General features: G+C 39.3%; 1 protein-coding gene across 1 annotated transcript; it reads right to left on the reverse strand.

Annotated features, from left to right (window-relative positions):
- Window positions 1–13,986: 13,986 nt before the first annotated feature.
- Window positions 13,987–14,373, reverse strand: LOC145785172 (zinc finger BED domain-containing protein 5-like). Its single transcript, XM_082596867.1, has one exon. It carries the CDS (start codon window positions 14,371–14,373, stop codon window positions 13,987–13,989), a length of 387 nt encoding a protein of 128 aa, XP_082452993.1.
- Between the last annotated feature and the right edge of the window lie 775 nt (window positions 14,374–15,148).

Below are 15,148 nucleotides of genomic sequence, written 5' to 3' on the forward strand. Positions count from 1 at the left end.
GATGCTGTACAGTAGCCTATAACAAATCAATGGTTCAAATATTACTGCTTTTCTGTATCACCTGGATTATGATATCCCTTTCATTCATGAATTTGTTTTAAGCGAGGGATAAATATTTTTCTTACCGAAATGTAAAACTTACTACATAAGAAATAATATTTTGTCACTGGATTTTTTTGTCATCATGACGTCATAACATATTTACAAAGTGTTGTTCATGAACAACTTCATGAAAAAAGGGGTAAAAAATTTGTAATAAGTTTTAAAAGGCTTTGTTTTGATCAGTGGTTCTCAACCGGGGTTCTGGGGACCCAAGGGGTCTGTGAAAGTTTCCGAGTTTGTAGCATGATTGATAAATTACAATATTTAAAAATTGGCTGTGCTTTATTGATGTATTGCAGTGGTTCTCAAACTGTGAGTGTGCGTAGCAACGAAGTGGTGCGTCGTGTGAAATTTCAAAGGACATCTCACAAAGGTTTGGTTTCCTAACTAAAAAAATCTCATATAAATAAATTAATTTTTTTAATAAGGCTATGTTCAACTTAATTGTTTTGAGACAGCAGATTGTTGATCAATGCTTAACCCTTTGAGGACCATTAATTTTCCAGACAAATTTTTTAGGTAGAATTTGTTTGTTTACACTTCATATGTCATATAAAAAACATCTATCAAAAAAAAATTAAAAAAATATTTCACATGCCGGAGATATCGCATGGGACATATATGTCCCATCGGTCCTCAACGGTAATTTTTTATCCGCAATACTTAAACATTGTTTTTTTAATTTTTGCTCTTACAGTGACTAAAAAACATGGCTAAAAACACAATAGACAGAAGTTTTACAAAACAAATTCTTCTGTTTCATATGCAGGCTTTGTATTATATGGTATTGCAGTGGATGTCCACCACTACCAACCTGAAGTAGCCTACCACCTACAGCATTTACTGCAGAAGAAGTAACTTTTAGGATGCGTACCGTACTACTATGTATGCAAATTTTTGTAATTTCACAAAACAACAAAACAGTACATTGTAATGAAGAACATTTAGGCCTTAGGGTCTAACAGTGTATCATTGAAAGCTATTGTAACATGCACTTATACTTGATGGTACATTCTGAAACAGTCCCTGCCATTCACATTGCAAAGGAAAATATTGCACTCTTCACATTTATTGTTTGTCCTGTTTTCCAACTTTTTACTTGTGCACAGTAGGCCTAGACTAGATAATTGATAGTTTAGGTTTACAGGTGTACCAGTAGGCCTAGACTTCTTCCATGTCAACAAATTGGGATCTTGAACATTCTCTTGTCAGTGACTGGCTTTCATTGACATCATTGAAGAATGGTCTACCACATGAGGTTCAGCTTGAGATGTGTGACCAGCTGAACTTGTTCTAGAGGTTCAATAACAACCTCAATTGGACAATCACCACCATTGTTGACAACATTTTTAAAATCATCTTCCAAGAAGGCAATATCTTCTTCATCAGGCACCAAAACATCTTCATCATCGCTATCATCGCAATACTGAAGTTGACTAATCGATTCTTCATCCAAATGAAACATTTTTGTACGAGCAATAGATAGCATTTTAGCAGTTAGCTGTTGTGTATGCAATTATGTATAATAAATTTCTGAAATAAATCGCAAAATATAGATACGGTACTGAATGAAGCTGAAATATACTTGAAATAGGCTAAATCATATGAAAGATAAGCACATTATTGGCCAACAGCATAAGAACAGCTTTGTAAACTGCATAATAACAGACTACCCTGGAATATACAGATAGCCTATTTTTGACAAAACATAGTGTGTGCAAGGGCAGAACTTTTAGCATGTAACTGTACAAACTTTAGTGGGCTATTTGGGCAAATGCACTGATTAAAGGTGTGCAGAGAATTGAACTTGTGGATGTAAGAGATATTTTTTTGCATTGATAATGCTTGCTAGTTATTTGCAGTTTAGCAGCTTAAAATAGTGAATAGGCCTAATTTAGCTGTTAATGTTTTTTAATCAAAAAATTATCATCTTTAACAGTCTGCAGAACTTTCAGTTAGCCTAACAATTGTGTTTCAATCCTGGAATATAGCGAATACACAGTCTCTAAAGAAACATAAAAAATTACCCTTGAGGACCGATGGGACACATATGTCCCATGCAAACAAAATATCCTTTCATGCCATAATATTCGCTCTTATCCTAATTCTAACTGGCATACAACAACAAAGAGGTCTTACAGACCACATTGCAACCAAAAATTTTTTTTTAAATGATATGAAAATTTCTCAATTTAGTCACTAAAAAAATGCACTTGTAACCTCAACTTTTCACTGTTTTCATACTAAAATAACACCAAGAAAAATGACTCAGAGTTTCCAATTTTTATATTTATTTTGAAGGATAAACATCTAATACTATGTTAGGGTATCAGCAGTGGCAATTTTTTTAAAGTTAACTGCAGGGTGATCGGTTAAGTGCATGGGACACATATGTCCCAGCGGTCCTCAAAGGGTTAACTTAGAAATGCAAACGTTAGTCAGCAGCCTATCACCACTCACAGTTTTGCAATGACTGTGATTATAACGAATTAATATTGATTGCAAATGAAAAAAGGGATAAGTCCTTTGCAACAGTCGCAAAAATTATATTAATTTTTGATCAAATTTATAGAAAAACATTAAATCAGCATATAGATTACCGATTTGTGATCCTGTGTGCCAACATAATCATCAATTGTCATAAGTGTAAGTGTGTCGCTTCAAAACTTATGAAATATTTGATTCCATTAGGAAACGCGGTAAAGGCTACCAAAATTTCCGACAAATTTTTTTCAGGGGTCCGCGACCGCTTCGAAGGTACCAAAAGGAGTCCGCCAAAAAAAATGTTGAGTACCACTGGTTTAAATACTTTCACGCAAAGCATGAAAGCATTCTTACATTGGGTATGATTTAGCAAAGCGATGTTTTGCTTTATCAAACATAATACAAAGTTGTGCTTGGAAGCGGGTTACGTGAATATACCCTCAAGGAAAAGACAACAACTATTTTTGCTTGTCACTAAATAAAACTCAATTTCCAATCAGATTCTAACGGATGTCATCTGCTAGTACTCGTGTGGAATCTACTTTTCTGCACTATCCACGCAACTTCAAAACATAAAAACAACATTTACAACCGGCCAGAAACGACGATGTTCTTGTAACAAACGTGTGGGGAGATACACTCTTGCCTGCAAAGCTTTTGGTATTGATGAATGCACGGATTGATGATAACACTTCTATGGAGTGAACTGCATTATCCTTGCAGGTGCGCAAACACACACGTAAAAAGACAATATTCTGTTACACAATCTTCAGTCCGCCAACCAAGCGAAAGGCCTGGTGTCAATGATGAAGCCAAGAACTGGCTGCGTTCTATTAGCCTTCCAGTAAAGTTCGGGAGCATCGTGAACTTGGGATGGCAAAAGGATAAACCCTCAGCACCCAGAAGTTCTTAAACAATAAATAGATTAGCCTACTTCTTGGTTAGTTTCTAAAATCTTTTGTTTTTTGTACAACTGACCGGATTTGCTACAGTTTGTTTTTGAATGCTTCAGAAAGGGAATGGAGTTAAAAAAATTTATCCAAAGTGACCTCATAACCGATTTGTTTCGAAAATCTAAAAGTCCGGCTTAACACCAAACGTCCTCTTGCTCTCAAGTTGGATGATACATGGGAAGGTTGATTTTAATTTGAAATCATACAAAATCAACTAACATCACATTTAGCTGTCACTTTGAGTCAATACAGGATAGAAGTGATCTGAACTGAGTGAATGGAGAGAAGTTACGAGACCAACCCAATTCACAGCCCTTGCCAATACCAACACTCCACCCAGAACAGAACTACCTCGGAAGGAATGGGTGAAGCTCAATCGCCTGCGGACTGGGGTGAGCCGTTCCAACAGCAACATGTTCCAATGGGGCCTCGCCGACTCACCATCTTGTGCATGTGGCTCAGATCCTCACACTGCACACCACAATATCTACTATTGTCCTGTATATCGGCCTCAGGACAGGTATGTGGACCTCACAACGCTCGATGAACACACAATACATTGGCTGCTGCGCCTGGATATAACAACGTGATCTGCGGCGGGCTCAAACGCAAGAAGAAGATAGGATAGAACATTATGGTTGTTAATGCAGTGACAGTTTTTCAATCTTCTCAATAAATCAGAAAGTGCTGGATTCCAGACTTAAAACAGAATATCGATTGATTTGTTTGACAAGTAGACCAACTTCTCTAACGGACATCATAAACTTGTTTGGCAGGTAGAAGTGAACGCTTGTAAAAATAACCTTGGTAGCTACATCTGCTGTGTTCACTAAAAAACTTCTAAAAGCACACTTTCTTCTGGAGCATTACTAATGTTTATATTTATTTTATCTTTCTGCCTCTTCCTAGTTTGATCCATTCATGGCCGACTACTGACACTAGAGGGAGCCATGATCCACTCAAATATGGCTATATAGGCCTACATTGCTGTACCTAGTTCCGTGGTATTTGCTAGTCCTTCATACCTCATCACTGGGTAATCTACGATGAGGATTTTAGTCCAGCATTCTTTCTGCTGTTTAAATGTAAATAAGATTATGATTTCTCATATTCATCCTTATATTCTCCCCTCCTCCTCATATTCGTCATTTACTTATCTAAACAAGCTGACTGATGCAGAAAATATGCATTACAAAAATGTAAACTAGCCTACGCTGACCAAACTTTTGTACCAACGGGAAATGAAAAAATAAGTAACTTATTACAGTGAGTATTTATTGAGGATCAAACCTATGAAGATGTTGGACATGGAAGAGGATAAATCTTCAAACTTCCAAGAACACTCTAGGTATCAAAATTCCCGAAATGTTTTTATAAGTTAAACAAACTCTATCAACAACGGAAAATGAAATGGCCTAGTCACAGCTCACAAGAAAAGCGCAATGCATCGACTCCATTTGATGAAGTCAGAGATTTTGTTATCCCTTTATTCATGGTATTGTGCCTGAACAACGCAACAAAAATTAAGGTCGGAGTTAATTGGAATAAACTGAATGAATGAAAACAATTATTACAGTTGCTTTCTGCAGTGCTTTCACTGCTTATGTGTACTTTTTGTTAAATTTAAAATCAATTTTTTTGCCTAAATAACAACATCTAATGGTTTTCCCCATTACAATTTTTGAAAACCCTGATATCTTCGGTTTATTCATTGCTACATAGCCCTTGAGTATTGATTTAGCCCTTGAGTAGAATATATTTTCATATTGGCACAAACTACGTAGCCATGGAACGTCAGGCATTAAGTCGTCACAATGCCAATTGTTTGAAAAACAGTTATGCGGCTTGTACGTCATTTTACTTTCCGTTGTTCCTGAACAACACGAAGAAAGAAAGGGTTACAATTGACCATTTAAGTGGGCTAAACAAAGCAGGCTATCAATAACACAGTGTCACTAAGCAGTATTGCACCAAAAAGAGAGCGATACCTTCATTTTCTTACACCACAATAACATATAATGCACAAACTTAGAGAAACGCTTCATTGAGTTTTAAAGTTCTCTTCTTGGAGCATACAGTAGCATTAAAATCGTTCGCTTGCAGCGAAGTCTAACTAAAAACAACTTCTTATAAAATCTTAAACAAGTTTGCGATTGAATTAAACTAAACATACATGAAATCTGTGCTGACTCCATGACAAACAGAGAAACGTATGCCACACAGGGTTGCCAGATACTCAAGCTATAGTAAGGCCAAATCCATTATAAAATAAGGCCAAAAAAAGGCCAGATTTTTTATTTACTTCTAAGGCTAAATAAACGCTAACAACTTAATTGAAATAATTTTTTGAAAATGCCATTTTACGATCAAATATGACAGATAATAATTTAGCACTGTCAGAGCATAATGACCGGTTCGTTTGCATAATTTGATTAATGAAAAATTACTGTAGTAGCAGATAAACTAGAAACCATTATTACTTCAATTCATGAACAGTGCAATTCGGAACATCTAGCTAAGCAATAAGCATGAATTTGTCTTATTGAGTATATGTAGTCAGGGATGTCTACAACTACAGGATTGGAAACTCTTTTCAGTGCTATACATGACTACAGAAGAATTATTAAAATAAAACACCGTTTGTATCAACTAAAGAATGTATAAAATTCAATTTTGCAATAACAATATAAAATATAGCCTTCACTCACATCAAAACTTATTTGATGTAGCCTACAGAAGTTTAAAACCACGAATCTAAAAAATCAGAAATAAACGAATGCAAAGATTCCCTGTCGTTCTGTAGCATTTTGCGTATTGCAAACCGGATCAGAAGTAAACGTGGAGTGTTCAACAATCAGTTTTCTTCTTGCGTTTGAGGCCGCCACAGATCACGTTGTTACATCCAGGCACAGCAGCCAATGGATTGTGTATTCATCGAGCATTGTTAGGTCCACATGTCTATCTTGTGGTCGGTATACAGGACATTGATAGATAATGTGGTGTGCAGTTTGAAAATCTGAGCCACACGCACAAGATGGTGAATCAGTGAAATGTGTTGTCGTAGGCTTTTATAATAAACTTATTCACAGACCAACCCAGTACGAAATCAATACGTTTAAGATGTCATAAGAACTAAAACTAATACTCGGCTTTGAAGTTATTTAGCAGCAAACAAAATACGACAAAATTGAACAAATGGAATGCAAACACATCACATTAACAAACAAGGCAAGTGTATACTTTACGGTTTACGGCAGGTGCAACTTAATAGAACCACCTTGTCCACCGCTAACATATTCTCTACTCTCTACCTATGTCTCTACTCACTAATTAAAATTAAAACGAATATAGGTCAGGCTCTAAAGTCTGAGTGATGATAAGTGATACTTTTATATTACAATTGAAATTAAATTTCCTTAAAATAGTACTTTCTAAACCGGTCAAAATTTGCAGCCATAAAAAGGGCCAAATAAGGCCAGATTTTCTGGCCTTATTTGCATCAATTTTTTTAGGCCAACTGCAATTTAAAAGGGCCAGTTTTCTGGAATTTGGCCTAAAAAAAGGCCATCTGGCAACCCTGATGCCACAGGATGTACTGTAAATCGCTAATTTCCCTTTCCGCATGTTGCCAAACATATGTTAAATCTGCGCTTACTGCATGACAAACAGATAAACGTGTGCCTCAGGGTGGAGCCTACGTACTGTAAATCGCTAACTTCCCTTTCCGCATGTCGTCTTGATCACTCAGCTGTAACGAAGCTGTCATAGCAAAGTCAGTCGGCTACCATCTGGTAAGGTAACCAAACAAGAAGCTTTGATGTCACTTATTGTAGGAAGGAACTAATAGGCTATATTATAATGGTTAATTTATAATTAAAGGCATCAATGCTTTAGGTTAGGCCAGTGGTTCCCAACCTTTTTGTCTTGGTGACCCCCTTTAAAAATTTCGTAGATACCGCGAAACCCACTTATATTCTTTCCTTAATGCAAGTATACTATTAACATATAATACAACAAAAGGCAGCACTAAAAATGTTTTGACGCCATCGGTACAAACTCCACAACATTTGTCCATTCAAATTGGGTAGATTCAAAAAAAGTTGTCATCTTATTCATAACATCGGCACTTTTTATGATAGTTTCCAGCTCACTGCAGAACAGAAACTCCTCTTTGAAGTCACCGGAATTTTCTTTTTTTGATTGATTGATTGGTTTATTTTGTTTTGCAATATCATAACAGTCTCGTCTACCTGACATGAAAACACCGGAGAAGCCTTGATCTCCTGTATCACTTGCACTGTTACATCTTTGGACCTATCCGATATGCGTCTCTTGATGGTATTGTTAGAAAGAGAAATTTGTTTAACTTTCGCCGCACTTGCATCCCCCCGAGAACCAGTGTTCCAGACGGTTGTTCGCCTGGTCAAACGTCATGTAGAAACCGTTCGGGTCTACTGAATATTACGTCATGGAAATTCCTAAAACATGAGCCAAAATTGCACCATCGTCCGTAAGACTCGTGTCAAACCTGTTTAAACCTGTTTCAGTTGAAACCTGTTTGGACATGAAATTGCGTCACACGAACTGCTCTCGTGCCTTTGAGTTATCACAAATTTTTCTGATTCATTCTCGAAGTTGTTTGTTGGAAGTCGGTCGCACATTTAACTGGTTTATTTGGTGCTTGCTAGCTGGACAAATTCTCCGTCTTTTATCCAAGTAATCTGTATCGTAGTGACAGTTTTAGAGGTGTACGGCGTTGCATTTCGATTTCGATAGCCGCGGGCTAATTTTACAGGAATACACTTTTGAAAAGACGTTTCGAAAGAGTGTTTATTTTTCGGTCACCTACATGCAGACGAACGGATTTGGGAATCTTATGTTACAATTTTCCCACGAAGAGATTATGGTTTACCGCTGTGACCATAAAAAATAAAAGACGAGTTCTTGTCAGTTGGTAGGTCAAGAAGAAATTAAAACATAAAAAATAAAAGACGAGTTCTTGTCAGTTGGTAGGTCAAGAAGAAATTAAAGCTAAAAATAAAAGAAGATTTTTGTTAGCTGGTAGGCCAAGAAGCACTTGAAGGCATAAAAATAAACGACGTGTTTGTTGTCAGCTAGTGCAGAAGAACTACTTAAAAGTACAAGAAATAATAAAAGAAGATTTGTTGGTTGGTAGTCTACACTCTTACAGAAGCAAAGAAAAGTAAAGACAATTCTTCTCAGTTTGGTACAGAAGAAAAATAACTTTGACATTCATTGGCAAGAAAGAAGATTAAAAGACAATCCATCTGTGCTTGTAGATTCAAGTGGAAGAATCCAAGCAAGTTTTGTGGACTTTAGGACTTCATACTCGTACAGCTACGATATCGTGCATTTAAATTCTTTTTTGTATTTTTACGGTCTTGGCAGTTAAGTTTTTTATAACTACTGTAGCCTAATAATTTTGTGTGTTTGTGTAACTTCATTTTTTTTTTAATTGTTAATTTAGCCCCAACATTTAATATGTCTACACTCGGTGGCGACAAGGACTCGACCGCCGTAGACTCGACTGAGTTTAAGCCTGATGATGTTCTTTGCGGTCGGGCAGGCCATTCTGGGGAGGGACCCAATAACGATGAGGCTAAGTCAGTTCGAGAGGCCCGGCATCTTAGACGGGATATTTTGACTCAAATTGGGGAACTTTCTGTAGCCCTAGGTTCTTTGAGTGATAAGCAAGAACTGTTAATTTTTCGATCTAAGTTATCTATTTTAGAAGAGGAATTGCTGCATTTCCATGCTCTTTTGACTAAAATCTTTAACTCTGCAATCTTGGCAGAACTTCGTGATAGGGTAGATCCCGAATTTAACTCTTTAAAACATAACTTCGAACAAAAAGAAAATGAGTTCTCAGATAGGTTGGATGCTGACATACATCCTGAGGATAGCGCCTCAAACGTAAGCACTAGGATGTCTGAGAGCTCGTCACGGATAGTTACACAAATTAACCTACAGTTAAAACGAGAGGAGCTCCAGATACAAGCTGAGGCCGAAGCGAGAGCTGAGGCCATACGAGCTGAGGCCGAAGCAAGAGCTGCTGAGGCCATCGCGAGAGCTGAGGCCATACGAGCTGAGGCTGCCGTGAGAGCTGCTGAAGCCGCCGCGAAAGCCGAAGCGAGAGCTGCTGAGTTCGCACTCAAAGACGCTCAGTTGAGGGCTGAACAACGTAAAGAGGTAGTTTTAGCTGAATATCGATCAGAGGTGGGCTCCCGGCGTAGCTCTAAGAAGAGCTCTTCTAGGCATTCCAGAAATGAACATCAATCGCAGTTTAATTTACATAACCTTTTCCAAACGCCCGTTCAACCTGTGAGTGGACCAGGGCAATCCACACGTTTTCCAGCTGTTTCAGGAGGTCTCGGGGCCGCGGCTAAGGGTCTTCCGAATGCTGTAGAGCCAAGGTCTGCGAATTACAACCGAACTCCTCCCCCAGAGCGTACAGGTCACGGGGCCGCCATTAGTAGCAATGCTTTGCCCCCTTCACAGTTTTCTGCGCCGCTAGGTTTAGATCGCCCAGCTACACGTAATTTGGGTGGTTGTGAGAGGCGTATCGCGTCTCCTGATTTTAACGTGTGTGAGGATCGTGATCGGGCTGTGCACGTGACTGAGCCTACTCACCCCCTTAAGGGATATAGCTTGTCTTCTCCCGCTAAATCGAGTTCTCAACAGCAGGATTGCTTTTTTGAATACCAAAATAGTAGGACGTTTTTCGATAAGGCGGCCTTGATTGGTTACGATGGTAATAATATGCCATTTATCTTCTTTAAAAATCGTGTTACGGCCTTAATGGCAGCTTCGCCCTTTAAGGGGACTCGTTTGACTTTGTTACAAGCAGCTTGTGTTAGGACAGCTGCGCAAACGATTGCTAATTTGGTTTCTGACACCCCTGGCTTGTCAGAGGAAGACAGGATAGAAATGTCGTTAGCTCGCTTGTCCCAGCGTTTTGGGGTTCGTGGAGGTCTTTTTGCAGAACCGGAAATTAGAAAGTATCGCTATGGTAGCAAATTGACTTCGACCTCTTCCAGTGATCTGAAAGAGTTTAAAGATGAATTATCGCAGTGTTTGCTTTACGCGCAAGCTTATGGTCAGCGTGACAAATTGGAAGGACGTTTTGTTTTGGATTTGGCTAAGCGACTCCCGTTTGACGCTAAGCAGCGTTATCTTGACTTTTTAGGTGATCAGTATGGTGGCACTGATGAGCCTACTTTTCAGAGTTTGTTTGAATTTGTAGTACGGGAGGAAACGCGTAAGTCGACTGATTTTAGCATTATGCTAATGGGCGATTCTGGTGAGTCGCAGCAATTTAAAAAGTTTGGCAAAGGAAAATTGCCTTCATGTCTGGTTAGGCAGACGTCCGTAAAACCCCATGATGATGTGATGTCAGGGAGTTCGCAGTACTCGACTGTTGTTGGCGCACCGCGCGGTGGTGAAGCCAGACGTAAAAACCTACCGGCATGCATTTGTTGTTCGTCACGTGGTCAAGTTGAATATCATTTTTTGTCTAATTGTAAAGAATTTTTGCGCTTGACACCTAAAGATCGGAGAGATGTCATTGTGAAAGCTGGCAAATGCTTGAATTGTTTGCGCCAGCATATGGTTAGGGATTGCGTTCATGCAAATAACTGTCGTAAGTGTGGGCCTAACAACGATAGGAAACACTATTTTCTTCTGCATGATTTTTATGTGACGTCACGTGATTCTCTGGATTCGGTTGGGAAAGATGATGCTCGTGCCAGAGTTCCTGTGCGTAATGTTAAGATTGGAAATGTTAAAGCAGCCTTTAACCACGTTACTGCTGCTCGTGTTTTGAATCCAATGACTGGCAAATCGAAGTTGGTGTATTGTCAGCATGATCCTGGTTCGCAGTTGACGTTTGTTTCGAGTGATTTGGTGTGTGAACTTGATCTTAAACCGTACGATAAAGCGTCGTTTAAAATGGATACCCTGGCTGGTCAGAAAGCTACTTGTGCTGACCTTGTCAAACTCAACATCCAGTCGTTAGAGACAGATGAACTGTTTTGTGATATAACCTCGGTGGTTAACCCAGCTTGGGCTGATGATGTTAAAACTTTACCGCATAAACAAGATTTAAATGGTTTCCGTCATTTTCATGACGTGAATATGTTTCATTTGAATGATTGTAGTACTGTAGATGTACTGATTGGCAACGACAACGCTTATTTGATGTGTGCAAAAAAAGAGCGTGTTGGTGAAAATCGTAGTGAACCACATGCTTTGCTCACTCCTCTCGGCTGGTTGGCTTGTGGTGGTAAGTCACCCTTAGATGAAAGCGTTGCTAAAGTGTGCAGAGTGCAGACGTCTTCAGAGTCGGATGTCATCTCTGGCTTTCAGCGTAAAATTGAGTCTCGTGATATGGAAATAGCAGACCTGAATAAAGTCATTCAGGATTTGACGTTGCAAAATGAAACCTGTGAATTGTCTCGCAATGATAATTTGGCTAGAGAACTTGTCGAACCGAATATTGAGTTGAAAGATGGTCGATTTGAGATACCTGTTCCGTTGAAGGAAGATATTGATCTACCTAACAATTTTGTGTTGGCGTCAGATAGAGCTGCTGCTTTAAGAAAGAAAGCTTTAAAACAACCTGAACTTCGTGATTTCCTTACTGACACCATGAAAGATCTTAAATCAAATGGCTATATTGAGCGTACTGGTGAAACAGGAAATGTCAAGGGATTTGAATGGTATTTACCATACTTTGTTACGTCACAATTAAAAAAGCGCATTGTTTACGATGGCAAGTCTGAATTTCGAGGAACTTGTGTTAATGATGTAATGTTTTCGGGTCCTGACTTGTTAAACCCTCTGGTAGATGTCTTGGCTAGATTTCGGCTTGGTAGATTTGGTCTCATGGCTGATGTGACTAAATGCTTCTTTCAAATAAAGTTACCCGAGTTGATAGGATCAGCTGAATTTCACAACGCCCTGAGACAGAGAGAGATAAACTGGGAATTTATACCTCCGTATGCTCCGGCGCAAGGTGGCGCCTGGGAGGCAATGGTTAAACAATTTAAAATTGCATTTTTTCACATTTTGGACTCTTCAAGTCGTAAGCCCAGTTTTATTGAACTGCTTACGTACACCAGTAGTGCCGTTCGGATCGTGAACGAACGCCTTTTGGTACCTTTGAGTGACGACCCTAGGGATTTTACTGTCATCACCCCTGCCTCACTTTTGACCCCATACTTAGACCCATACTGTGCTGTTGGGCAACCACATGATCGTGACCAATTAAGAAGGGATTATCGGTTCAATCTGTCACTTTCTCAGCAGTTTTGGAATAAATGGATCAATTTTTACTTGCCAGGTCTTCAGGGCCGGAAAAAATGGCTAAAAATGGCCGAGAATTTGGAGCCTGGTCAACTTGTAGTGGTAGGTTCTCTCCAGGACATTGGTAAACGTGGGAAGTATCAACTTGGGAGGGTGCATGAGGTAGTTCCACAAATTAAGAAAGGGAAGCCTGTGGTTCGTAGAGCTAAAGTTGCCGTCTGCAACTATGATGAGAGTACGGGGAAAGTGAAAGTAGACTGTGTGTTGAGGGATATTTCGTGCCTCGCCCCCGTAAAGAACACCTAAGTGTTAGGGTTTGAGCCTGGTTTTGTCTGCGGTGGCCGACACTTGTCTGAGCCCAGAACAGTCGGTTATTATCGCAACCATGGTATATAGCGTCATTTTTTGCGTGTACCTAATACCTATGGTACCAATTTCATGTATCGTCGTGTTTATTCTTATTGCTGTTCATTCTTTGCATGCCCTTTGTATTTGCGTATTAACTTAAACGTGAGTGATTCAAACAATTTGTGTATCATGTGTTTTTATTCATTGGCTCACAATTGTCGTCAATTCTTTTTTAGTTATGCCATGTCAGACTGTCATAACTAGGGGCCGCTATGTTCCAGACGGTTGTTCACCTGGTCAAACGTCATGTAGAAACCGTTCGGGTCTACTGAATATTACGTCATGGAAATTCCTAAAACATGAGCCAAAATTGCACCATCGTCCGTAAGACTCGTGTCAAACCTGTTTAAACCTGTTTCAGTTGAAACCTGTTTGGACATGAAATTGCGTCACACGAACTGCTCTCGTGCCTTTGAGTTATCACAAATTTTTCTGATTCATTCTCGAAGTTGTTTGTTGGAAGTCGGTCGCACATTTAACTGGTTTATTTGGTGCTTGCTAGCTGGACAAATTCTCCGTCTTTTATCCAAGTAATCTGTATCGTAGTGACAGTTTTAGAGGTGTACGGCGTTGCATTTCGATTTCGATAGCCGCGGGCTAATTTTACAGGAATACACTTTTGAAAAGACGTTTCGAAAGAGTGTTTATTTTTCGGTCACCTACATGCAGACGAACGGATTTGGGGATCTTATGTTACAATTTTCCCACGAAGAGATTATGGTTTACCGCTGTGACCAACCAGCTTTACCGTTTTTAACAAGCATGGCTTCACAAGTGTTTCCCCAATGGTGTGAGGTTTCTTTCCTTTGGCAAATTCCAGTGCGACGCCATAGGACGCCACATTTTCCTGATGAAAGTTTCCAGTAGCGTCAAGCCGTTGCAGTTTGAGACAAGCTTCATGGCGTTTAAGAAATGCTGCATCCTTTTTAGCATGTTGAGGGTGTTTGGTTTCTAAATGGCGTTTCAATTTTGATGGTTTCAATGATTTTGCGCTAAGAACAACGTTGCAGAAAACACACTGTGGTTTCTCAACACCATTGGTCAATAATGAAGTAAAGCCAAGGTTAATGTACTCTTCAACGTATTTTCGTTTTTTCTCCATGGAACGATGCTCCCTTTCAGGGCCGGATTTAGCTGATGGGGGGCCCGGGGCACTTTTAGATCGGGGGGCCCCCCCGTGCAAAAAAATTTTTTGCGCCTACGCCGCAAAAAACCACCTCTACGTCTACACTACCATTAATCCAGCACTGTACAGCATTTTGCAGAAATTTTAAAGACTGAAAGGAAAAATAACAACACAAAAACACATTTTTTCCACGTAGGGGGCCCTTCAAAAGTCGGGGGGCCCGGGGCACCTGCCCCCTCTGCCCCCCCTAAATCCGGGCCTGCTCCTTTTAACTATTTTTTAGCAATCTCGAGTATTGACTGATCTCTGTTGTCTAATATACAAGGCTACTTCGTTAATAGAGTTTTAATTTACACTTTTACAGCGAATAGTCCTACACCCTAATAATCCTAATATGTCGCATTTTAGGGGCAAAAATTAAGAGGCTGATTGATGCATTTCGCTTTCCAAACAAAAATGTGTTTTATAACCCTTCAAACTTTAATATTTGTTTAGGGAAGCATTTGCTGAATATTTCCACAACAAAAAAATCTGCAATATTGCTTCAACGATATAACAATTCAAAGATCTTGGTTCAACTTGCACCAAAGTCGCCGTTGTTGTGTCCTCGGATAACACTTTCAAGTACAGGTTCTAATTATTGTCCCTCCCTCTCTTTGTCATGATAGGATGGAAAATGCCACAAACGACCAAGCCAATCAGTTTTCAAAGTGTTTATTCAAAATCGCTGTCAATTCTTGCTACAAATCGG

The sequence above is a fragment of the Aplidium turbinatum genome, chromosome 16 (genome assembly GCF_918807975.1).
Source record: "Aplidium turbinatum chromosome 16, kaAplTurb1.1, whole genome shotgun sequence".
In the NCBI taxonomy this organism is placed as follows: Eukaryota; Metazoa; Chordata; class Ascidiacea; order Aplousobranchia; family Polyclinidae; genus Aplidium; species Aplidium turbinatum.

What these genes read in the sequence shown, in the direction of transcription:
- LOC145785172 (XM_082596867.1), bottom strand. Translation starts at nt 14,373, where the DNA reads ATGGAGAAAAAACGAAAATACGTTGAAGAGTACATTAACCTTGGCTTT.